Below are 25,953 nucleotides of genomic sequence, written 5' to 3'. Positions count from 1 at the left end.
AAAGGAAACTGGGATCACGTAGTTTCCAACCAGGGCATATTTTTATTTTTTTTCCTGCTGAGCCTGAGCCTTTCACTCCACGGAGGATCCCTAGGGGATGCCACAGGGGTGAGCTGCGCGGGGTAGAGGGTGGGGGGAGCCGCCTACCGAGGTCAGCAGCGCAACCTGCCAGCTGGGGAGTCTCCACTCGCAGTGCAGCTGGGGAGCAAGGATACTCAGGATCATCATTTCCATGGCGTCGGCCATCTGCGGGGAGGAAGCAAACACGGTGAGGCCAGCCAGGGTCTGCCCAGCGCTGGGGGCGGCTGCGCCCTCTCCAAGTCCACGACCCCCAGGATGGCATGTAGAAAACCCCTCTTCCCCTGGCCTCTGAGCCCCCTACACACCAAAAGCTCCAGTAGCTAAAACAGTGCAGCGCTCTGCAGGAATTGACAAATAGGCACGTAACATTCTCTCTCTGTGTTTCTGGGGGTAGCAAAATAGATGCACCCCCCCAGATGAAGTGGGGAAATGTTATGATGCCTCTAAAATCTGAGAAAAATTTTTCTATGGAGGTAGAGAGACTAGGATCTTTTTCTCTTTAGCTCAGTTAAAGACTCGCTTATCTTTGGCTTATGGGTCATTGTTCATGCAGAATCTTCAGGACAGTTAACAAGTATGGCCTTCTAATCATTAACACATGCTAGGAAGCCCCAGCGATCACATACCATGATACCTTTATGAGATCAGACGGGGATGAGAGTCCAGAAGCAGACCCGTGTAGCCGTGGGAACATGATGGATAACATAAGAGGCTTTTCATATTAGGAGGGGTAAATGATGTGGGGGAAATTGGAGATGCATTTGAGAAAACAGGTCTTGCAGCATTTACAAAAATCCATTTTAGTTGTGTTAAAGGTCTAGCTGCGGGGGCTGGGGTGGCTCAGTCGGTTAAGCATCCGACTTCGGCTCAGGTCATGATCTCACAGTTCGTGGGTTTGAGTCCCGTGTCAGGCTCTGTGTTGACAGCTCCAAGCCTGGAGCCTCCTTCAGAGTCTATATCTCCCCCTCTTTCTGTCTCTCTCCCACTCATACTCTGTCTCTCACTCTCTCAAAAATAAACATAAAAAAAAATAAGGTCTAGCTGCATTCTTTGCTAGAGGAAGACTAGGGGATTTTTAACAAGGGACCATGAACCTCTTGAAGCAGAAGGCACGTTTTTATCTGTGCATGTTTTAGCTAGGTGAGCTCCACAGATGACATCATAATCTTATCGCAACCCTGACCCCAAAGGGTTGAGAGCCACTTCACTAGCCAGAAGCTTCAAATCCACCTTGAGGGCTGTCACCAACCCCACCCAAACTACTCCCAAGGGCAGATCTTCAGGACCACCAGGGCCCCCCAACACAAACGCTTGTTGATTCAAGTGAAGGCTTCAGATGGAGAGAACTGTGTGCTTCCATAGAGCCCCTAGGACCCACTTGAGCAGCCTGGGGGTTTTCTGGAGACCGAACGTGAGGTCACCACACTCACAAATACTTGCCCAGGCCAAGCCGGTGAGAACAGACAGTTTCCATTGGAATTTTCCAAACCCAATGGCTTCCACCGCATCTTCCACCATGAAAGTATCTGGAAAGGAGAAAAGGGGATGGGACGAAGGAATGAGTGCACCCTGCGGCTGTCCTCGTGTGGGGGTGTCTGGGAAGGGAGGGTCCACACCCATGCTCAGTAAAGGCAGCACACACTACTTCTAGAAATGTCATCCTAGAGGAACGCTCTAGCAAATGTGAAAAGATAATCTCCCTACAAAGTCCACCGTAACATGGTTTGTCAAAGGGAAAACTGTAAAGCCCAGAATGTCTATCAACAAGGGTTGGTTAAATAAATTATTGAATAGATCATGAGAATATATACATTTTTATCTATTAACATTATGAAATATGAGCTACTTGTTAAAAAGAGTGTGCATATGCACACAATATATCGTTAATTTTTTTTTTAAATAAAGCAAAATATCAGCACCTGCGTGGCTCAGTCGGTTAAGTGCCCAACTCTTGGTTCTGCCTCAGGTCATGATCTCATGGTTCATGGGTTCAAGCCCCCTGTGGGGCTCTGTGCCGACAGCATGGAGCTTGCTTGGGATTCTCTCTCTCTTTCTCTCTCTGTCCTGCCCCCACTTGTGTGTGCACCCGCTTTTTTTCTCTCTCTCTCAAAATAAATAAATAAACGTAAAAAAAGCAAAAGGGAAAACATGTTTAGTATGATTCTCTTCTTGGAAATGTACATGTTTGTGTATGTGTATGTATTTGAATGTACGTATGTGTACATGCATGGGCTACATACAAAACTTTACATTATGGTTTCATTTTTGTTGTCTTTGGAGAGAGGAAGGGAGACATCCTCTGAGATTCTAGCTTTTTTTCACAATGTATTGCTTCCATAGTCAAGAAAGAAAGACACTGTGAGAGCAGGATGTCTCTGCTCAGGTGGAAAGGTGTCCACATTATATCCTTAAGTGAAATGGGTAACTGAAGGTAGATATGCACTGTTTAGAGCTGTCTTTGTGATAAAATTAGATACGTGTGTAAGACTGAGTGTCCACAAACTATCCACAGTCATCTTTGTAACTTCACAATGCTCCGACTTTGTACCTTTCTATAATGTGGAAATGCTTCCCAACGAAACATGTGTTAACGTGTGTGCTCAGAAAAAAACGGGATATAATCGATAAGCTCATAAGTGTTTTTGAAAACTATGAAAAGACTAAATACAACAGAGTGGGCTGGGCTGTGCCCTGTAACAGTGCTTCTGGAAAACTGGTGACATCTGAGTCAAAAGTCTGGGGTTTAGGCTCAGTTGGTTGGGTGTCCGACTCTTGGTTTCAGCTCAGGTCGTGATCTCTCAGTTCGTGAGTTTGAGCCCCGAGTCGGGCTCTGCGCTGGCAGTGCAGAGACTGCTTGGAATTCTCACTCTCCCTCTCTCTCTCTCTGCCCCCTCCCACCCTGGTTCTGGCAAGCTGAGCGTGCTCTCTCTCTCAATAAAAATATAAAAACTTAAAAAAAAAAGTCTGCAGTTTAGTAAATAGCATCGCATCAGTGTTCACTTAGTTTTGACAAGTGTACCCTGGCCAGGTAAGACGTTAATGTGACGGGAAGCTGAGCTGCATGAAGGGTATGAGGAAGCTCTCTGAACTACGCTTGCAACTCTTCTGTAAATCCAAAATGGTTTCCAAAAAAACACTCGTTGCAAACTAAAAATACTAAAGGAGCACACTGGGTGGCCCTTCTGTGGGCTGCTTCTGAGGATCTCATCAGCCCCTGCTGGGAATTGTCTCTCTCTCTCTCTCTCTTTTTCTTTTTGAATTTCAATCACGGGCCTCTTACATCAGTCATAATTTTCTCCAAAAGTGTGAGCTGGTGTTTATCACACTGGCAGGACCTAGTTTCTTCCAGCAAAAAACCACAGAGGAGAAAGCAGAGTAAGACCTATAGCATTGTCAATAATAAGAATGGTAATAATAACTAAGGGTGTGTGTTTTGTGGCTTACATGGGCCAGGCACTGCATCAAGACCTTGATGTAAGCTATCTCCTTTAGTCCCTGTCTCACCTGTTAGCCTAGCCCCAGCCCCCGCTCCATTTTGCAGAGGAGAAGGACTTGCCCAGTGTCACGGGGCTGCCACACTGTAGATCTTGGAGCAGAGTCCGGATCAGCCTAGGAGTAAAGTCACGGCTCCCAACTACTGCCTGCCCCCTCCCTAGTCGCTACCTCCTTAGATCTGCCAACAACAGGCCTTGGGTTTGAGTCACTAACCCTCTCTCATGTTGGGAATCTGTAGCCTTCCAGGAATGCATGGCATGTTTTCATCCATCAGCATCAGTGTGAGGGGAGACCAGGTCCCACAGCACCACCTCAGGTCTCTTGTTTGACTAGCTCTGCTCAGAGGAGCACAAGGTCATGGATAAGAATGTGGGCTCTGAGAACTGTCTGGCTACAGTTCCAGCTTTGCTAACTTCTGGGTGCGTGACTCTGGGCAAGATACACAGCCTTTCTGTCCTTCAGCTTTCTTTTCTGCAAAATGGTGAAGATGAGCATAATAGTGCCAATTGGAGCTATTGTGAAGATTAAATGGGTCATATGTGTAAAGTGGTTAGCACAGTGCCTGGCCCAGAGTAAATCTGCAGCAATGTCCACTGCTCTTGTCACTATGGTCATCATCACCATCACCACCACCACTGTCATCACCACCACTGCCATCATCACCACCACCACCACCACCTCACTATCCCACCATCATCACCATCATCATCTCCACCACCACTGCAATCACTACCACCATCATAATCATCACCACCATCTCACCATCATCATTACACTATCATCACCATTACCACCACCATAATCATCATCACCATCCCCATCATCATTACACCACCATCACCACCACCACCATTACCACCATCACCACCAATATCACCATCACTACCTCTACCATCATCATCCCTACCACCACCACAATCACTGCCACCATCACCATCATCACCACCACCACCTCACCATCATCATTACACTATCATCACCATTACCACCACCACCACCACCATCATCACCATCACCATCATCATTACACCATCATCACCACCACCACCGTCACCACCAACATCACCATCACTACCTCCACCATCATCATCCCTACCATCAACACAATCACTGCCACCATCACCATCATCACCACCATCATCCTTATCACCATCACTACCACCACTACCACCACATCATCACCACCATCACCATCACCATCATCATAATCATCATCATCCTCTTCATCACCACCACCATTACTGCCACCAACACAATTTTTGCCACCACCATCATCATCATCACCATCACCATCATCTTCATCCCCTCACCACCACCATCACCACAATCATCACCATCAGTGTCATCACTACCATTATCATCCTCATCACCATCATCACCATCATCATTATCGCTATTATCCTCCTCCCCCTCACCATCATCATTCCACTGTCATCACCATCACCACTGACAGTGTCACCATCGTCGTCACCACCACCAGCAGCACCATCACCATCATCATCATTGTTGCTGCTGTCCTCAGCTGAGTGTTATGCAATGAAGCTGACTGACAGGGATTGTGATGTAACCTTGTCTGCTGGATTAAGCCATGTAGGCCAGCCCACACTTCCAGTGTCACCCTGGGGCTTCCTACCTGTCCCTTTTTCTGGGGAGGTAACAGCGGCACCTCAGAGCCCTGACTGTGGCCCAGGATGATGTCCCAAATGCAAAGCCCCCTCACCGTCGGTGGGATTGGCAAACTCCTTGGGCACAGCTGCCCCATCATCCAGCTCGACAGCCTCTAGGCCCGTCCGGACCCCTTCAATCTGGACCTCATGCTCTCCCGAAGCCGTGTCGTCCTCTGACCTGGCGCTTTCACCCGTGCGACGGAATTTCACCACCCTAGAGAACAGAGAAGATCTGGTCATGATGGCTAGAGCTTCCCTTCAATACCCTTACCGAACAGCTTTTGTGCCCAAGACAGGTGAAAGGCTTTTTCCTGATGGTCCAGAGATTGAATGGATGCACGGGTAGAGGTGGGGGTGGCATTTCCATGGAGTTGGACTGGCGGGGGTGCATGTGACAGCTTTAAGAGCTAATGTATCAGGGCTGCCACATCCCTGCCTGGGCTGCCCTGCGCCACTCCGGGGGGACCCTATACATGTGTTAGGCTAAGAGAACTAACCAAGAGAACGTGTGTTAGAACAAAGAGAGTATCTTTGTTTGAGATGTAAATACTGTTTGGAATCATGTGTTTCAAAATTTAGATCCATCTCTCTGTATCTGTCAAGGGTAACAATTTGGTCACCTAGGGGTGATATTATGTCCACAAAAAGTTGCCCGTACCATACTTTTTTAAAATTTAAAGTGGATGCCCAAGTTTTTGAATTGGGAGAATTACTGTAAAAAGACAGATTCTTCATGTCTCTTCAAAAAGTAACGGATCTGGGGCGCCTGGGTGGCTCAGTCGGTTAAGCCTCCGGCTTCGGCTCAGGTCAGATCTCACGTTCGTGGGTTCGAGCCCCGCATCGGGCTCTGTGCTGACACCCAGCTCAGAGCCTGGAGCCTGCTTCAGATTCTGTGTCTCCTTCTCTCTCTGCCCGCCCCCTCTCTCATGCTCTGTCTCTCTCTGTATCAAAAATAAATAAAAACATTAAAAAAAAAAGTAACGGATCTGAGGCATCTGGCTGGCTCAGTCAGTAGAGCATATGACTCTGATCATGGGGTTGTGGGCTCGAGCCTCATGTTGGGTGGAGAGGTTACTTAAAAAAGAGTAAAGTGCTGGTCACCTGGGGCTCATATTCCTGTACGGAGCTGAGCCATGTGGCTCAGTCTAGGTAGTGTGCTCCCTGTGGACGGGATACACACTCCATGGCTGACCACAGTCCCTTCCTCTCCAAATTACCCACAGCCCTTGAGGGCCTTTTGCCACGTTTCTTTACACTTGTTCTTTGTTCCTCTTGCTTGGCACTTACCCCTTTTGTCTGGCCTTGAAGGCCTTTGAGTTTGAGACCCACGGACTCCACTCTGCAACACATTCCTTTAAAACGACACTAATTCTTGTTACTCGGGAAAAGCAGCAGTCTCTTAGTCTGGGGCTCAGCAGTAAAACGACCTGTGTCCTTCCATCTCTCTCACTTTCAAACACAAAACTCCTACTGCCTGCCAGCCCTGGGGTGGGTTTTGGGGTCATGGCAGAGACGGAACAAAGGCATCCCAAACAACGGTCATAGGAGAGAGTGATGTTGAATGAGTAATGCCCATTCCTCTTAGGGCTTTGAAAGAAAGAAGTCTGGGATGTCAGGAGCATTAATGGCTAGAGGGCAAATTTGGACAATGCTTTAAAAAGCTAAAAAAAAAAAAAGAGGGGCATCTCGGTGGCTCAGTTGGTTAAGCATCTGACTTGGGCTTGAGTCATGAACTCATGATTCATGGGTTTGAGCCCCACATCAGGCTCTGTGCTGACAGCAGAGAGTCCTCTTCAGATCCTTTGTCCCCCTCCCTCTCTGCCCTCCCTCACTGGTTCTCTCTCTCTCTCTCAGTAAATAATAAACTTAAAAAGATAAGTAAATAGAAAAGGAAAAATATCTAAGTAAAATATACCATTACTATTATTAATTGTTGCATTGTACCATGTATTTCACCAAGAATAACTGGTGTTCTGGCATAGAAGGGGTAAAACTTCAAATTCCAGAAGCCTATGCAGTTGGAGAAGAGAAAAAGCAGATGAAATCACAGCAATTTCGCAAATACCCGAAACACCACTCACTGGCAAGATGGGGCTTGGAAAGCTGGAGGTCAAGCTGGCCTGGGGCTGAGCACAGAGCACAGGGCTTCCAGGCTGGTCTGGGCTGACTGAAGCCTGGAGCTAGTACCCGTCCTGTCTGGCACCCCCACCCCGGTCTAGCAGCACCGAGCTTATGTTCTGTGCTTCATTCTAGGTGTTGTTTTCCAAGCGCTCGATCTGCACAATGGCTGAGGTTGGGATCCTTCCCACTGCTTTACAGACAAGAAAACTGTGACCCTGGAAGTCAATGACTCACTCACACTCATAGCTAAGGAGACCCAGAGTCAAGGTTCAACCCCATTTCTGTCAGATCAAAACCTGGTATTCCCAGCCAAAGACAGGATGCTATCTCTCCAGACCCTTCTATTGCTCCCTACCTACTCTTAATTTTTATTCCGTAAAAATTCTATTTAGAAATATTTAAAACATATGTAGGTATATAGATAACAAGGACAAATATTTTTCCTCCTCTGTCCAGCTTAGGAACCAACACTGCCATTACGTTGCACCACATAAAATTGCCAACATTTGACCACAATTGGGTGGAATCTACCACGACTCCTTGCTGATTTCCTTCTCCCAAATCTTCCTAGGTTAATTCTTGTCCTCGATCAGGGGTCTTTACATGCATCATTAATTGATTGAATCCCTCACAGAAACCCTGAATGGCCGTGGCTATTATCATCCCCATTGGATAAGATATAATAGTCACTCCGAGCCTCAGTTTACCTCCTCCATAAATTGGATGTGATAATTGCTTTATGAATTGGATTCATTAGCCACCGAGCCTAAGGTGTGATTCTTTACTTTTTCAATTGTGGTAAGATATATATACAATAAAATTTGCCATTTTAACCATGTATAAGTGTACAATTCTATGGTGTTAAGTCCATTCATGTTGTTGTCCAACCATCACCACCATGAAACTCCAGAACTCCTCCTCTTCCTGGTCTGAAACTCTACCCACTACCTCCGTATTTCCCTCTTCCTCCAGCTCCTGACACCCACCATTCTACATCCTGTCTCTATGAATTTAATTATTCTAGGTGCCTATGTAAGTGGGATTATACAGTATCTGTGCTTTTGTGACTGGCTTCTTTCACTTGGAATCACGTCCTCAAGGTTCATTCACGTTGTATCAGGTGTCAGAATGCCCTTCCTTTTCAAGGCTAGTTAATATTCCATTGTATGGACATACCACAATTTTGTAATCCTTCCATCATGGACACTTGGGTTGCTTCCACCTTTTGGCTGTTGTAAACAATGCTAAGAACATGGGTGTGCATGTATCTGGGTCCCAGCTTTCACTTCTTTTGGTTTTATACTCAGAAGTGGGATTGCTGGATCATACGCTAATGTATGTTTAATTTTTTGAGAAACCTGTGTATTGTTTTCCACAGCAGTTGCACCAGTTTACATTCCCTTCATCAATGAACAAGTGTTCCGTTTTGTACATCCTTGCCAATTCGTTCGTTCGTTCTTTCTTTCTTTCTTTCTTTCTTTCTTTCTTTCTTTCTTTCTTTCTTTCTTTCATTAAAAGCCACCCCAATGGGTGTGGAATGGTATCTCATTGTAGTTTTGGTTTGAATTTCCCTAAAATTGAGCATCGTTTCATGTATTTATTGGCCATTTGCACACCTTTGAAAAAATGCTTAAGGCTTTTGTCCACTTTTAAATCAGGTTGATTGATTTTAAATCAGGCTTTTGTTGCTGCTGATATATTCTGGGTATCAATCCCTTATTGGATTTCTGCTTCGCAAATAGTTTCTATCTTTACACAGGTGGCCTTTTCACTCTGTTGATTGTGTCCTTGGATGTACACAAGTTTTTAATTGTGATACAGTCCAGCCAATTCCAGTGCCATGAATCTTTTTCCTTTCATTTTCTTGTAAGAGTATTTTTTTTTAATTGGGTTAGATCTTTGATCCACTTTGAGTTGATTTTTGTACATGGTATAAGGTGAGGGTCCAGCTTTTATTTTGCATGTGGACATTCAGTTTTCCCAACACACCACCCTTCACCCCATTGAATGGTCTTGGCACCCTTGTCAAAAATCACGTGACCATATACGTGAGGGTTCATTTCTGAGCTCTTTATTCTATTCCAGTGGTCTATATGTCTTTCCTTAGGTTAGTACCATGTTGTTTTAATTGCCGTCACTTTGTAGTAAGGTTTGAAATCAGGAAGTGTGAGACTTCCAATTTTGTTCTTATTTTTCAAGATCATTTTGGCTATTCTGGGTCCCATGGGATTCCAGATTAATTTTATGATGACTTCTTCTATCTCTGCAAAAATGAGTTGGGGATTCTTGCACAATGGTTTGTTAAGAAGTACTTTCATTGGGAAGTGAGGGAGGCAGGATAAGGCAGGGATGTTGTTTTTGCTGAAACCTGATCCAGTGGGGAGCTCCAGAGTGGGAATCATGCCACTGAGATGGTCCTACCCAGAGGGCTGGGCTCCCATCAGTCATTGGCACATCACCACAGGGGTGTAGGGCATAACCTCCCGGGTGTCCCCAGGTGAGGCGGCTCCCCTCAGCTGAAGGCAGTCTTCCAGAGCAGACTGTAGCCGGGAGCTATAAGCAGCCAAACCTAGTGGCACCTGGGAGATCCACCAGCCTGGTAGAGGGGATCTGGGACAGGCGCCAGTGATTTCTGCTACAAATAAGGCCCTCCAGAGTTATTATGCAAAAAAATTTAAACTGTACAAACACTGACTTCCTCTCCCTCAAGCTTCTTAAATAGTAGTTCTCCAACGACCCAGCTGTTTTTACTGAGCACTTGCTATGTGCTAAGAGCTATGCTACAAGCCTTCTACATTCTCACCTGTTACCCCGACAACTAACCTATGAATTAGGTACCGCTATTATCCCCATTCACAGATGAGAAAAATAATGCTCAGAGAGGTTAAGGCACTCATCCAAGGTCACGCAGCTTGAAGGAGCTGACACTGCAGCCTGGTTGGCTTTGGCATTACAGCCCTAGGTCCTATCACTGAGCATCAGTTTCTCTCCCTGGAATTCACACATGTCTGGGGAAGGAAGGTGATGCATGAACTGAGCTGGCCTACGTCCGAGACTTGCCAGACAGTGGGAAATGGCACGTTCTAGAATGAAACCAAAAGGCCCAGCTCTATTCCAAGTCTGGCTGACAACTTCCCAGGTCATCACATTGGTGCAGGGGTTTTGAACTGGATGGAGTCTTCGAACCCCTACAGGGCTGGTCACAATCTTGCTGGCCAGGGAGTCTGATTCAGAAGGTCTTGGCTAGGAACTGAGATTTTGCATTTCGGACACAACGTTCCCAGGTGGTGCTGCTGCTGCCTATCTGGGGACTGATTTAGTGCATCAGAGTCAGATGGGGGAATCTGCTGCGCGTCTGCCCCACACAGATCATGAGGCAGTCCTGCCGAGGAACGCAGCCCCTGCTCTGTCGGCTGAGGTGGGTGCCTGCAGCTCATCTACCTCATCTGAGAGGCCCAGGTCCTGTGATAGGACTCAGACAAATGTCCCTGCCTAGAGCTGAGAGGCAGGGATCGCCTGGGAGCAAAAGCCAGGAGACAGAAGACTGTCTTAGGCCCAGAAATCTGGTTAGAAGGGGGGAGGGGGGGCTGGGGCTTCACTTAAGCAGACAGCACAGCTGTTTTATCCCGACTCGGCATTTCTCTGGGGGCAGCTTTGGGGGCCATGCTGATGGAAACCATGGGAGTGCTCTCAAGCCAGTGGTGCGCCTATAAACTGAATCTCACCTGAAACCCCCCAAACCATAAGGATGGGTAACATATGACGATATTCAGGGTGTATATGTGACCAATTTCAACCCATCAATGGTTAAACAACAGGCTCCAAAATGTTCTGAACATGTAACAGTTGGTCTGCTCTCGGGGCTGATTTAAGTGGTCTTTAGCACACCGCTCAAAACACCAACACCGGCTGCAACACGGATGGACCTTGAAACATGATGCTGGGGGAAGGAAGCCAGATGCAAAAGGTTCCATGTTGTGTGATTCCATTTATGAGAAGTATCCAGAATGGGCCAATGCATAGAGACAGGAGGTGGATTAGTGGTTGCCAGTGTCTGGGAGTGGTGAGGGAATGGGAGTGACTACCTAATGATACAGGGTGTCCTTCTGGGGTGGTGGAAATTCCCTGGAACCAGATAGAGGTGACTGTTGTACGCCATTGTAAATATACGCCAAGTTCACTGCCGCATTAGTCATGACAGCCCAAAAGGTGGGAGTGACCCAGGTGTCCATCAGCTGATGAACGGATGGTAAACAAAATGTGGTCTAGCCACACAAGGGAATGCTATTCAGTCTTACAAAGGAATGAAGCACTGATACATGCAACAACATGGATGAACCCTGAAAACATGCTAAGTGAAATATACCGGTCGCAAAATGACACAAATTGTATGATTCCACTTTCGAGATACTTGGCGTACTCAATTCCACAGAGACAAAGTAGAAGAGTGATCGCCAGGAGCTGGGAGAAGGAATAGAGGGCTGGTGTTTAAGGCGGTCAGAGTTGCAGTTTGAGAAGATGAAATAGTCCTGGAGACGGATAACGGTGTGGTTGCACCACAGGTGAATGTATGTACACTTACGAATAATTAAAATGATAAATTGTGTGCTGTATTTCACCATCCAAAAAACAAAAAACCTCAACCATTAATACTGCCGCAGATGTTACTGGAATCCATTTATTCAACAAATATTTATTGAGCACCTGCCTTGTAGTAAGTCCAAAAATACTACTGGGATTTCAAAGGTGAGCCAAAGAGACTTAGGTTCCTTCCTGCAGGGCTTATAGTCTGCTGCTGGGGAGGGAGGTGGGCGTTTAAAAAGGTGTGTGCATGTGTGCGCACATATTGTTTCATAGCTGTCTTGCACATTGTGAGAAATGCTACGGATAAGTGCCGTGAGGGGCGGCTGGGTGGCTCAGTTGGTTAAGCGTTTGACTCTTGATTTTGGCTCAGGTCATGATTTCATGGTTTGTGAGTTCGAGCCCCATGTGGGGCTCCACTCTGATAGCTCAGAGCCTGCTTGGGATTCTCTCCCTCTCTCTCTATGCCCCTCCCCTGCTTGTGCTCTCTCTCTCTCAGAATAAATATTTAATATGTAAATAAATATTTTTTAAATGTCTTGGGGGCACCTGGGAGGCTTAGTCAGTTAAGCATCTGGCTTCGGCTCTGGTCATGATCTCACCATTTGTGGGTTCAAGCCTCACATCAGGCTCTGTGATGATAGCTCAGAGCCCGGAGCCTACTTCGGATTCTGTGTTTCCCTCTCTCTCTACCCCTCCCCCTCTTCCACTCTGTCTCTCTCACAAAAATAAAAAAGTGTAAAAAAAAAAAAAAAAGCTTTGAAAGGCTAGCTGGGGGGAGTGGTGACATTTCAACCTCTGCAACCCATGGAGTAAGCACTGGTATTAAATGGGATGGAATTTCAAATAAGTGGGACTTCCTGTCCCCAAGAAGCAACCCCCACATCAGACACATAAACAGCTCCCCAGGTATTCGTGGGAGACAGGAATGTAGAGGACTATTAGAAGATGGGAGGAAATGGACATTTACGTGCATCATCACCTCATTTTCAGGGATGAAGCGAAGATCGATGGGTCACCCTTGACTCTGAGGTAACATCGCAGAAGGAATGGCTACACAGCCTGACAATCTCTTCTGAATCCTCCTTGTATCTCATCCTCTCCTCAAGGACCATCCATGGCTCCACATTTCTTTCTGCACCTAACAGGGACCACTGCACCTCTGGGGAAGGTAATCTGTGATCGTTTTCACAATTTTAAGTGCTCTGTGCTCCCACACAGAATCGTGCTGCTGGTAGTTCATTGCGGGACAGACGTGAGTAGGCAGTGGCTTACAATACAAATAACGGCTGATGGGGGCCCGTGCTCGGCAGTGATTACCTTATGGAATCTTCACCATCACTAACCCCATTTTCCAGATGAGGACAGTCAAGCCCAGACGGGCCAGGAGCTGCATTAAGGTCACCCAGCAGGTGTCTAAGCCAGACTTTGGCAAAGCCATTTGACTTCAGGGTCCCCACTCCCAGCCACTCTGCTATATTCTCTTCTGGCGCTGGCATGCTGTTTGCCCCAAAACCGGGATCATTACAAGAGGAGTAATTACATAGATGATAACGCATCCACTCAAGAAAATGTTTAAAAAACTTTGTTGATCTCTATCATTATGTCACAACAGGCCAAGGGTCCATCGATGGATGAACAGATAAACGGAGTGTGGTCTGGACATACAATAGAATATTATTTACCTTAGAAAAAGAGGAAATTCTGACACATGCTATGACATGGATGGCCTTTGAAGATATTATGCTACATGAGATAAGTCTGGCACGAAAAGACAAATATTGTATGAGTCTGCCTATATGAGGGGGTCTAGAACAGTCAAATTCCCAGGCACAGAAGGTAGAATAGCAGCTGCCAGGGGCAGGGGGAAGGGGGGGGGGTTGGTGTTTAATGGGGACAGAGTTTCAGCTGGGGAAGAAGAAAAAGTTCTGGAGACGGATGGTAGTGTTGGTTGCATAACAGCATGAATGTACTTAATGGTGCTAATTGAATGCTTAAAATTGTCAATACTGAAAACAAACAGGGCTGAAGAGGGAGGGGGAAAGGGGATGGGGGTGAGGGTCATGGAGGGGGGCACTTGTGGGGAAGAGCATTGGGTGTTAGATGGAAACCAACTTGGCAATAAACTATTAATAAAAAAAATTTTTAATGGTAAATTTTATCTTATGCATATTTTACCACAATAAACACACATGCACACATGCACACACACACACACACACACACACACACACACACACACAACTTGACCTCTGAGAGCCAACAGGAAAAGATTGTCAGGGCTCATTATTAAATATGCTAGAATATGGTCACATGATCTAGGTCCTTTGCTACTAAGATTTAAGTGTGGTCTTGAACCAGGGGCCCCAGCATCTCCTAGAGGCTTGTTAGAAATTGAGAGTCTCAGGCCCTGACCCGGAGCTACTGAATCAGCATCCGCATTTTAACCAGGTCCCCAGACAATTTGTGTGCACCTTTAAGTCTGAGAAGCAACGCTATAGAGTACGCTTCCACCGTCCTGGGCATTCTGGAAGGATACCTAAGAAATCACAGACAGGTTGCTTCTGGGAAGGACTGCATGGAAATGGGGACTTTCTGGATGGGAAGGACATTTTCCTCCTTTTCATTCTGGACCTTTCTGTAATGTTTGGAATTTTAAACCTGTGCATCTATTGCTTTCATAATAAGAGCAGCAGCAACTATTTACAGAGCTCTTGTTGATCACGTGGTACCTGGAGAGCATGGCACAGACACTTTCATCTGTGGAATGGGAATGATAATGGGTTTGCAGAACCCCTAATAAAGGTTAACTGAGCTTGATGAGGAATGGGAAAATCACGGGCATTGAGTAAATGCTGCCTTCCCTTCACTGGGCCCTGCTCGGGTTCACCTTTCTGCCTGAGCTCTGAGTACACTGACCCTTGTCCCATATGACCTTGAGAAAGTGACTTAGCTCCCCACAGTTTTACACCAGGATCTGCTCACATTCCTACTCTGGCAAACCCCAAGAAGCCAGGGCACTTTATTGATGAAAACTGGTTTTAAGACAGACATAAAGAGAGACCTTTGACACTAAATTACTCTCGGGAAGCCAGGCCACATTTTGCCTCAGTACGGTTCCTAAAAGTACTTATCAACTATCTGAGTCAAGACTTCCCAAGGGGGGAAAATGTGATAGGAAAGATAAAGAAAATCGCAGTGACATATGTTAAATGTATGAGGGCTTGGAAACAGGTTGGCTCACAAAATTTCTTGGCATTTGTTGTGTATATACAGCATGTAATTTACCAAAATAGCAGGGAACATTTATTTCACATATTTTTGCTATTTAAAGAAGACAAGAGCTTGAGGAAATGACTGTCAAAGATCTTATTTGCACCATCATGTAATTCACTCCAGTTCCTTAAATTAGGGTCTGAGAGTTGGTTAGGGTATTTTAGATAAGGAGGTTTTTCTCTTTTCATCTGAGCTTCTGGATTTTAATCCCCTGAGTTAACGAGTCTACCAGACCAAAAAGGAAGCTTACACCTAACTGTGATTTCCACAGGGTGGCAGATAGTGTCCTGTTATGAAGAGACATGGTCTGTCCTAGGGAAGAAGAAGGCCCAACTCTGGCAAACAGACTGACTTGTGTTTGGATTTCTTGTCCATGCCACTCAGTTGCTGTGTGACCCTGGGGAGGTTACGTTACCTCTCTGAGTCTTGGTTGCCTCCCTGATTGGATGGAAATGGTAATTCCCACCTCACAGGGTTGCCAAGGAGATGAAAGCAGTCAATACAGACAAGAGTGTCTCGCACAGCCTGGCACAGGCATTCAGTATTTTGGTATTTGCTGAGTGCTGACTGTGTGCTGAGTGCTGACTGTGTGCTGAGTGCTGGGAAGTCAAAGGGGACAAAATAGATGTGGTTGCTGCCCTCATGGGGTGGGTGGCTCTAGTCGGGGAGATGGTAAACAAGGAAATTGTAATACATTTGCAAAAGAATGGATATTGAGAAGGAAAGGAAAAAAAAAAAGTGAAGATAACAACCAGAGGAAGAAGGAGTCAGAATAGACCTCCCTGGGGCGCCTGGGTGGCTCAGCTGGTTGAGCATCTGGCTTAGCCAGTTAGTGGGTTCGAGGCCTGCATCAGGCTTTGTGCTGACAGCTAGCTCAGAGCCTGTAACCTGCTTCAGATTCTGTGTCTCCCTCTCTCTTTCTGACCCTCCCCTGTTGATGCTGTCTCTCTCTTGCTCTCAAAAATAAATTAAAAAACATAAAAAAAAAAAAAAGAGGCTGAGATCAAGAAGGCAAAGAGAGTTGGGCACAGATGGAGAGAGAACAGGGAGAATGACTGGTGCAAAGGCCCGGAGGCAGGACCAAGATGTGGAGATCAGAGAGGCAGGCTGGGTTATGCAGAGCTCTGGACACCACAGTGAGGATTTTCCACATTATTCCAAGACCCAGGGGATGCCACTGAAAGGTTTTCAAGCAGGCAAGAGAGAGTGGAAGATGATCAGAGTTGAGTTCTGAGAAGGTCGCTCAGGCATGTGTTTCCACAAGACGAAGAACAAATTGTGGAGACGGTTTAGGATACAGGTTATAATATTCCTTAGGTACAGCAAGACCAACGGCCCAGGAGACAACTGCTGGTAAAGAATACACTCTGTTCTACTACAGATTGCAAGCGGGGGAGCCTGTCACACCTCAGGTGCCTTACGGGGACACACCTGAGTTGGTCAAAAGGCAGAGAAGCTGAGGGGGAGGGGTGGGCAAGAGCCCTCACCCTGGTTTCCGCAGGAAGGAATAGGCGAGGCAGGACAAGCAGGCTGACTGACCAGTGTGAGTAATTTCATCAGGCTCTGGGGCACAGGAGCTGCCTGGTACTTGGCCTTGAGGTAATTCGGACAGGTGGATTGGTTACTTTGTGTATGAAAAGTGCACTGGCAGGTGAGTCATTACTAGTTAATTCTGGAAGGGACTATCCCTCCAGGATCAGCAAGGCCCCAAGAGGTCAACACACTAGAATACAGAAAATAAAAGGCATGTTTAACAGAAAGATGGCAAGAAAGGAAGCAGGGAGACCTGGGAGGTGCCTGTGTGGTTGGCTGCGTGAAAGGTGGTGGTGGCTTGGATTAGGGGGGCTCCACCGGGGAAGGAGAGGGGGTGAAGCTTTTGTTATTTGTCCTCCCAACCTACCTCCCCATCACCGTCAGTGAGTAGAGGAAGACCCTTCCTTGAGAGAACCGTCTACAAGGCGTCACAAGTGCCTGCTTGTTTGGGGAATCCAGTCAGCAACGCTGATGACCACCGTCCCTCAGTTTTGTGCCAGGTGCTCAGCAGCCTGGCACTGGGGCTTCTTAGGAATCTGACACCTGTTGGCTAATGGGATTAGATACTGCGGACCCACAACAATGGAAATTGCTGAGGGCACTTAAAAATGGACCTGGTTTTTGTTTCCTTTGAGATAAGACTTCGGCACTCCCTGATCTGTGTGATTTGGGAAGCATCTTTTTCAGAGGCTGGACCTCTCTCCTCAAATATTTGAAGTTTAGGCAAGTGAAAGACGGTACTCGTTCAACCTGGACCCTGAGACCAGAGCTTGAGCTTTTGGGTATAGAGGAGAGGGAAGCAGATTTCAACACAGTATGGGGAGCCTTCTTAGGGAAAGACGTCCAGAGATGAAAAAGGCTGCTTTCTGAGGCCATGGGCCGGGAGAGGTGGGTGGGTATCCATCGGAGTGGACCCAAGGGTAATGATATTTAATATGCAGCATTTTGGCACGCCTAAATGCTGTATATACTTACTATCTTGTATAATCTCTTCAACAACCCTGGGAAGGAGGTGTTATTAATATCCCCAATTTATAGACTGGGAAGGAGGTGTTATTAATATCCCCAATTTATAGACAAGTAAATAGAAGCTCAGGGACATTACATCAATTGTCTCAGGATCCCTAGAGAGTATATAGTATACTACAGTGCCTGGCCGGAGTAGTTCCAGAGCCCAAAGTCTTAACCAATTAGCCAATGCTTTTCTGAGGTTAAGAACACCCCTAGGGAACTGATTAAAATGCCAATTCCTGGGCCATTCTCCTGATTTAATGCTTGGACATCTCTGCGGAGTAGAGCCCAGGGATCTGAATTTTAATAAACCATTGATGGTGGCCATAGATGCCTGAACACCACCACTTGATGCCCTCCTGCCCTGGATTGGGGAGATAAAGTACAGGGGGTTGGATACAATGGCCTTTAAGATCCTTTCCATTGCTGAATCTTTAGAAGTCCATAATTAAAAGAAATTTTACTTCTCTGTGGATTTTATTTCTTTGTATTTTCCTACCACCTCCATCGACCTGAACAACACTGACCTTGTTCCCTGGGTGGTGGATCACTAGCTTATATTCTAGATAAAAGGCAACAATCACAAATAAGTAACAGTTAACATTTATTTAGCCCTTAGTATGTGCTGGTACTTCTACTAAGCACTTGAAACTGAGGCCTGGTGAAGAAAAGATGGCCTTCCAATTTACCAGGAAAGTCGGGATTTGAATCCAGGTCTACTTGAGTAGGGAGCCCCCACACTTGATCATTCTGTTCCATAACCTCAGTGGAGGGGGGGCAGGGAGCAAAGATCTATGCTATATCTTTCCAGGTAGTTTGTCTTTGTAACTGATTCATTCATTTATTCAATAAGCATGTTGCAAGGACCTTCTGTGTGTCACACTGAGCTCCTGTCCTCATGGACCTTATAGTCTTTAATCAAAGGTATACTGAGGATGGAGGAAGGTGCATAAGTTGCTGGTAGAACACATACTAGGGTCCTGACAGGACTAAGGTCAGAGAAATAAGGTTGGAAGAGAGACCCAAAGATGCTCTAGGAATAGACAGACTGGATAATTTATTACCTAAACTAAAACACTTTAGAGCAGTGGTTCTCAATGGGGCATGATTTAATCTCATAGGGGACATTGGCAATGTCTGGAGACATTTTTGATTGTCACAACTTGGGGCTGTGACATTTAGTGGGTAGAGGTCAGGGATGCAGCTAAACATCCTGTAATGCAAAGCCATCCCCCCACCCCCACCCTGCAAGGTACCATCTGGTCTGAAATGTGAATAATGTCAAAGTTGGGAAAACACACACTACAGCATGAAAGAGATATAATTAATAATGACCACAAAATAATTTCGATAAGCCAGGATGGCACGAGGCACCCATCCTGGTAGCTTAGAACCTTAAAACTGAGGATGCCTCTAAAAGTGGCCCAGGCACTCCTTAGGTCTCAGGAAGCTAAATACATTGCCTAAGATCACACAGTGATTCACGGACAAATCTGCATAATTCTTTAAAACAGAGAAGAGATTGACAGGGCTGTAATGCCACTCTCTGGGCCAACAGACCCTGGGACAATCCTCCCTAAAACCTAAGATCATCCAAGCAATGACCTCTTTGCAAGGGGACATTCTTTCTTTGGCCTCCAGATTGTTCCCCTTAAGTCACTAAAACACATATCCCCTAGAGGTAAGGCCAGCTGGCATGTGTTTGAAATGATGGGGTGTGAGCGGCTTTGAACTTGAGGTTTTAAAAGGTTTTGCTGGCTTGACCTTGAGGATCCCTAGGCTATTAAAACAACTCTGCTTTTTGCCTGAAGTGAGTGATAATGAACCCCCATCTCTCTTCCTCGGTCAGGAATCTCCCCCTTTGCGGAGCATTTTCTTAGTGTTCTGAAAAAGGACAGCATGGATTCCAGGTGATGTTGGAGGATAAGGGAAACAAATCTAGAGTGAAGGAAGACAGATAACACCAGCACTATTCACTGAGCCCTTACTTGGAACCAGGCACTGTGCTGAGAGCTTCCCAGTGATGACTGTTCTGATTCTCACTCACAACAGCCTTGCCCTGCAGATACTGCCATTATCCTGACTTTCTGGAGGAACACCCAGCCTTTGGGAGAGGAAGTCACTGTCCCAGGGCCACCCAGATGTTGGAACCCAGATCTGCCCACCTCACAGCCCACACTTTTACCCCTGCTATTGCTGAAGCTCAGAAGTCAGTGGAAGATTCAGTGAGGTAATGGACTTGAGTTTAACCTTGAAGACAAAGTTTGTAAGAAAGGAGAGAGAGAGAAAGTGAATTGGGCAGACACAGGATGAAGTTCCAGCTCATTGTCACATACTACAGAGCCCTGTATGGCCTGGTCCCTGCCATCCTCGGCAGTCTCCCTCGAGCCACTTGTTTATTATGCTCCCTCCACTGGCTCGATTTTAGAGACACAACACTTTTTCCCACTCTGGTGCTTTTGCTTACACAGTTCCCTTTGTCCAAACTACTCTTCATCCCAGTGCTTTCCTTGGACAATATCCCTACACATTTCTGGGGGCTCAACTCCAATCTCACATCCTCAAGGAAACCTTCACTGGTCTTGCCTCTCCCCCATCTAGCACTAGTCTCATCACACCCTGCACTTGTCCTTAAGACAATTCTCATAATTGCAAGCGCCTGGGTCACTCAGTCAATTAAGCATCAGACTCTGGCTCAGGTCATGATCTCAGGGTTTGTGGGTTTGAGCCCTGTTTCTCTGCTGACAGCTCAGAGCCTGGAGCCTGCTTCTGATTCTGTCTTCCTCTCTCTCTCTCTGCCCATCCCCTGCTCACGTTCTGTCTCTATCTCTCAAAAATAAAATACACATTAGAAATTTTAAAAAATACACTTCTCATAATTGTGCAAGATATGTTCAAGGTCTGCCTCTCCTAGCACTAGACCAGTGTTGTCCAATATGGTAGCCACTAGCCAGATGCAGCTGTTTTTTTTTAAGTTTTTAAATTTATTTATTGGGGGGGGGTTGTCAGAAACAGAGGAAGAGAGAGAATCCCAAGCAGGCTCTGTGCTGTTGAGCATGCAGCTTGACCACGCAGGGATGCAGTCTGAGAGATCATGACCTGAGCTGAAATCAAGAGTCAGATGCTTAATCAACTAAGCCACCAAGATGCCCCCACATGTAGCTCCTGAGCAGCTGAAATGTTTTCAGTGCCACTGAGGAACTGATTTTTCAAATTCCATGTATTTTTTTACCACTCATATTTTATATTATATATTATACTATAGAAATGACAGATTACATAATTTAAGTTTAAATTTAAATAGCCACGTAGAGTTAGTGGTTACCATATTTGATATTGCAGCTCTAGACTGTCACCTCCTTGATGGCAAAGAACATGTCTACCTTATTCAGTGGTAGAATCCCTTGTACCTAGGATGGTGCCCAAATTAATAAAATGAGTGAATCAATCAATCAACCAGTCAACCAATGTAGTCTGCAAAAGTTGCTTTCAAGAAATCATCCTAAGAAGGAGAGACCAGAAAATCCTTGCACAAGGACACACAATAACACAGAGCTAGATATAAAATCTCAGCCTCCTGAATCTCCAGCACACGGTGCTGTGCCTGAATGGACAGCAGGCGAAAGGCAGAGGTTGTCTGGGCCCTGAAATGAACCATCTTAGAGCTGTGTGAAGGAGCCTCCAAATGCAAGGAGGGACTATTTTCTTAGGCACCCTCATCCCCTTTCCCCCTCCCTAAACCCTGTAAACTACTTAGTGGCTTATAATCTATTAACACTTGGCTTCCCATGAGACTGAGCCTGTTCCAAAGTTCGCTCTTGCCAACCCTCTACAAGGCATTCTGATTTTTTTTTAAAACCATATTGCTCTCAGGAAATCTGTTGCTTGCAATCTGTGCACAGTATACACAGGGTGTGGTTTAAAAAACATCTAAGTCGTGATTTGTAACCCACTCAGATTCACGTGGCTGTTCCTTTTACTTCACTTCTTTTTTTTATAAATAGAGGTCAACACATTTCATGGCTAATTTTTACTTCATTCAAATTGCAGATTACAATTTTGAAGATTCCAGCATTTTTAGAAATGATTTTTTAGATGTAGTATAATAATATATATATATAAACTAGACTGTCACCTCCTTGATGGTAAGGACCATGTCTACCTTATTCAGTGGTAGAATCCACCAAACTATCTATCGATCGATCGATCTATCTATCTATCTATCTATCTATCTATCTAGTTTGATATGCTTTGTGTTTGCCAAGCATTCAGCACACATTATTACATATTATTACTGGATTATTACAGCAAATCTGTGAATCAAGTACTGTTATGAGCCCCATTTTATGGCTAGGGAAACTCAATCTCAGAAAGGTTAAGTCACTTGCTCAAAGTCAAAAAAGCAGAAAGTGGCAAAGTCAGGATCTGAACTCAGTGATCTTAGCCAGTATGCTATTTGGCCTCTCTAATGGATAATACCTGTATTTATCTGTTAAAATATCAGGGAAAACAATCAAGAAACTTCACCTATAGTTTGGGAAAAGAGAGGCTTACTTTCTATTCTTGAACTTTTTTTTAAACTTTATTCTACATTTAGATTATATTAGTGCCTTATATTGTACATTAGTATAGAAAACTAATTTTAAATTTTAAATAAATAAGACCCTCTTACTATTTTTGTCTTTTTTTGAATTGAGGAAAGAATTGTCACAATAGTGTTATGTCTATACCTGAGTAATTGGCAAAGTTCACATGCTCTGACATTATTTGAAAATGTATCTCAGTAAACTGCAGTTCCAATATATATTATATTCCTATTCTAGGTACCAGATTTCATATTTCAGTTTCTGAATTATTTTTTATTCTGAGGTAATAGGTTGGTTTTGAACATATTTATTTTCAATGAAAGTGGTATGTTTTCCTCGAGAGATTTATACTCAGATATATTTTTATGTATTCATACATCGACCTCTGGAAATTATAACACTGAGCATCCTTTAGCATTTGTGAAATAACACTGTATTACATAAGGCATGCTGTTTGTGGATCAATTAATAAAAATGTAAAAGAAAAATTTAATTAAAATTTTTAAATGAAAACTAATTTTACACTGAGAAGTAAACATTACAATATCCTTCAGTATTCAGAGCCTCAGAGAGTTGTATCAGTCACACTAAAAGTCACTTGGGAGAATTTCTCGGTGGCTTAGAGAGGAAAAAATTTTTAAGCCCAGAAAACACACACATACTAACAATGATGTATCTTTTCCAGCAAACCCAAACAATGTCTACTTGTATCATCCAAACAGCTAGTGCTTCTAAAAATTAAAACAAAAATCCCTGTTAATGCTCCATCTCATAGTCTTGGGATTTGCTTAACAAATCACCATCGGCTTGTAGTGGGAGAAATCGGTGAGCCCCTCTACAAGGCCCCTGTCCTTTCCATTGCTTGGTTTTATTCCCCCAAGATTCTCAGAGCAAATTTGATATTCCTTTAAAATCCCCATCCTCTAGCTTTGTATTCCTGATGTTCTCAAGGATAGCCATCGACAGTGAGTCCCACTCTAGCTAGCTGTTACAGAAACCTTTCATTCAGAAGAAGGCAAGAGGTTTCAGCGACCGTGCACAGCCCTCTCATTCACACACTTCATAAACAACAAGACTTTGCCTAAGCCTCCCCTCTAGGAAGGTATTCCGGCTTTTTAGAAACCACTTTGCAACATCAGTATCATTCCCTTCCCAAAGACCTTGCAGAAAAATTAGGGATTTCACAGCCTAGGAGAAAGGCTGGGAAAAACCGATGTCATTGCATATGGATTCATCAATTCAGTTCACATTTCAAAACAGCAGCTAATGCTTTCTTAAAACACAGATCTTAAAAATCCCTTTAGGATTGCAAGCAATTAAAAGGAAAAACATAACACCCTAGTTCCCCATAAGACTGACGGATCTGAAAAATAGAACTGATTCAGAGATACAGAGGCTTGGCTTCTGGAATAGGAAAATGGCTTGTCTCCTCTGGGCCTAATTCTTTCCTCTCAAACAGTTCCTTTTAAATTCAAGAAGCCATGCAGAGATGCCCCCCTCCAGGTTTTCATTTTTTAAAGGAAAGCCTGTCTGCCCCGTACTCGCCCCCATGATACTCACGGCAGCTGCCTTAGCTGGAATAAGTCCTCCTCCATGTCCGCGCTGCGCCAGGACGAGCCCTTTTCATGGCCCTTACATGGTGTTGGTGGATGACGAGCGGTCGGGGTTTCAGCACCGGGGTGCTGGACAGCTCCCGCGCCGCTTCCTCCCTAGGCGGCAGCTGTTCGGGGGAGGGAGCCGCCGGGGACCAGCCCACGAGACAAAGCCGCCGCCGCCAGGAGAGTGGGCGGAGAGGAGGAGGCGGAGGGCAGAGCAGGCAGCGCGGGAGAGGGGGCGGGGAGAGCCCTTCTGGTTAGAGGAATTTACAGGCTCTCTCCCGTTGGTGATGTTTTGCTGGGTGCCTATAGGGCACACAGGCCTGTGAAATGGCTGTCGAGGTACCAATGAGCGCTCTTTGGTTGACAACGCCTCTCTAAATGTTTATTTGCAGGGATTCATTAATGTTATCAGTGCAATATTCTCGAAACACAGGCTGGTATAGCAAATGAGGGGAATGAAAAATGGAAAGATGTAAGCCTAAGATACTGTTTATTGAGTACCTACTGTATGCCAGGCACGGTAATAGGCATTGGGCATATGTGACGTGACAAGTTAGACATGTCATTTTCATCAGGGAGCTGCTGGTTCTAGTGAAATGAATCAAGAAAAAAAAGTAAGTTAAAAATGAGAAGGCCAAAGATCACTCATTCTTTCATTCGGCAAGCATTATTGATTTCTATAGCCCTGACACTGGGGAATCAAAGATTAATAAAACAAATCCCTGCCTTCAAAAATCCTCCCTATCTGTGTCTCACCATTCCCCTCCTGCTATAATACCTGCCCTATTTAGAACTTAAGCTCCATAAAGGTTTGCTGATGCACCCCAAGGGCCTAGAACAATAAAACTTTATTTATGAACACTGAAATTGGAATTTAATATCCCTCACTAAACTCAACCCCAGGGCTTTGCATGGTGTGCACTCAATAAATGCTCCTTAAACTGAAAACAAACTGATCTTTCATTCAGGTGAGTAGGGATCCGGTATCTATTTTAAGCCAGGGAAAACAAGGGTAATTGTTTCCATTAGAGATGGCAAGTTGGAGATCTTCCAGCTGGATGTCCAGCTCATCCTGGTTTACCCAGGACCTTGAGTTTTAGCACCAGAAGTTCCATGTCCTGGGAAGCCCTGAGTCTCAGGCAAACCTGGACAGTTGTTTAAGCCATAAGTCAGATCCACACAGAGGTGTGTTTTGAGTAGTCAAACGGGATAGCAAGAATACTTTAAAGATAAAGATTTAAAATTATGAAATTCTTAAAAGAAAGCACAGGAGTAGATCCTTATGACCTTGAGTTAGGCAGTGGCTTCTTAGATTCAACACCAAAAGCACAAGTGACAAAAGAAAAAATTAGATACATTGGACTATAATAAAAGTTAAAGGCTTTTATGCCACAAAGGACACAATTAAAAAAAGACAACCCATGGCATGGGAGAAAATATTTGCAAATCATATCCCTGATAAGAGAGATACCTCACAAACAATATAAAGAGTTCGTACAACTCAATAATAAAAAGACAACATAATTTAAAAATGGACAAATAATATGAATAGATATTTCTGCAAAGAAGGTGTGTGACTGGCCAATAAACACTTGAAAAAATGCTTAACATTTTTAGTCATTAGGCAAATGAAAATCAAAATGATGATACCCACCATTCTACCCACCAGAATGGCTAGAATTAAAAAGACAGACAATAACTAGTGTTGGTGAGAATGTAATATGGTTGCTGGGAATGTAAAATGGCTCCAGTTTCTGTGGAAAACAAGTTTGGTGGTTTCTCAAAAATTTAAACACTGAGTTAAATTAAAATAAGTTAAGACCACTTATAGACATATGCCCATAAAAAATGAGAATGCAGTGCACACGAAACTTGCACAGTATCATTATTTATAATATCAGAAAGTGGAAACAACCCAAATGTTCATCAACTGATCATTAAATTACATGCTTCAAAAGCGTAAATTGTGTGGTATGTACTTACGTTGTAACAGAGCTGTTCTTT

At 44.8% G+C, this 25,953-nt stretch overlaps 1 protein-coding gene across 1 annotated transcript in view; it reads right to left on the bottom strand.

Annotated features, from left to right (window-relative positions):
• The window catches only part of SVOP (SV2 related protein), a 76,343-nt gene extending 52,142 nt beyond the window's left edge, over positions 1 to 24,201 (bottom strand). Inside the window, exons 1-4 of the mRNA XM_029922527.1 lie at positions 23,912 to 24,201; positions 5,297 to 5,457; positions 1,522 to 1,607; positions 148 to 246 (exon numbers count right to left, since the gene is read on the bottom strand). Coding sequence (XP_029778387.1) covers positions 148 to 246; positions 1,522 to 1,607; positions 5,297 to 5,457; positions 23,912 to 23,946 — 381 coding nt within the window. The 5' untranslated portion in view covers positions 23,947 to 24,201. The remainder of the gene's footprint in view (positions 1 to 147; positions 247 to 1,521; positions 1,608 to 5,296; positions 5,458 to 23,911) is intronic.
• Between the last annotated feature and the right edge of the window lie 1,752 nt (positions 24,202 to 25,953).

This window comes from Suricata suricatta, chromosome 14 (genome assembly GCF_006229205.1).
Source record: "Suricata suricatta isolate VVHF042 chromosome 14, meerkat_22Aug2017_6uvM2_HiC, whole genome shotgun sequence".
Classification (NCBI taxonomy): domain Eukaryota; kingdom Metazoa; phylum Chordata; class Mammalia; order Carnivora; family Herpestidae; genus Suricata; species Suricata suricatta.
Note: the sequence above shows the minus strand (reverse complement) of the source record. Positions and strands in the feature narration are given on the sequence as shown.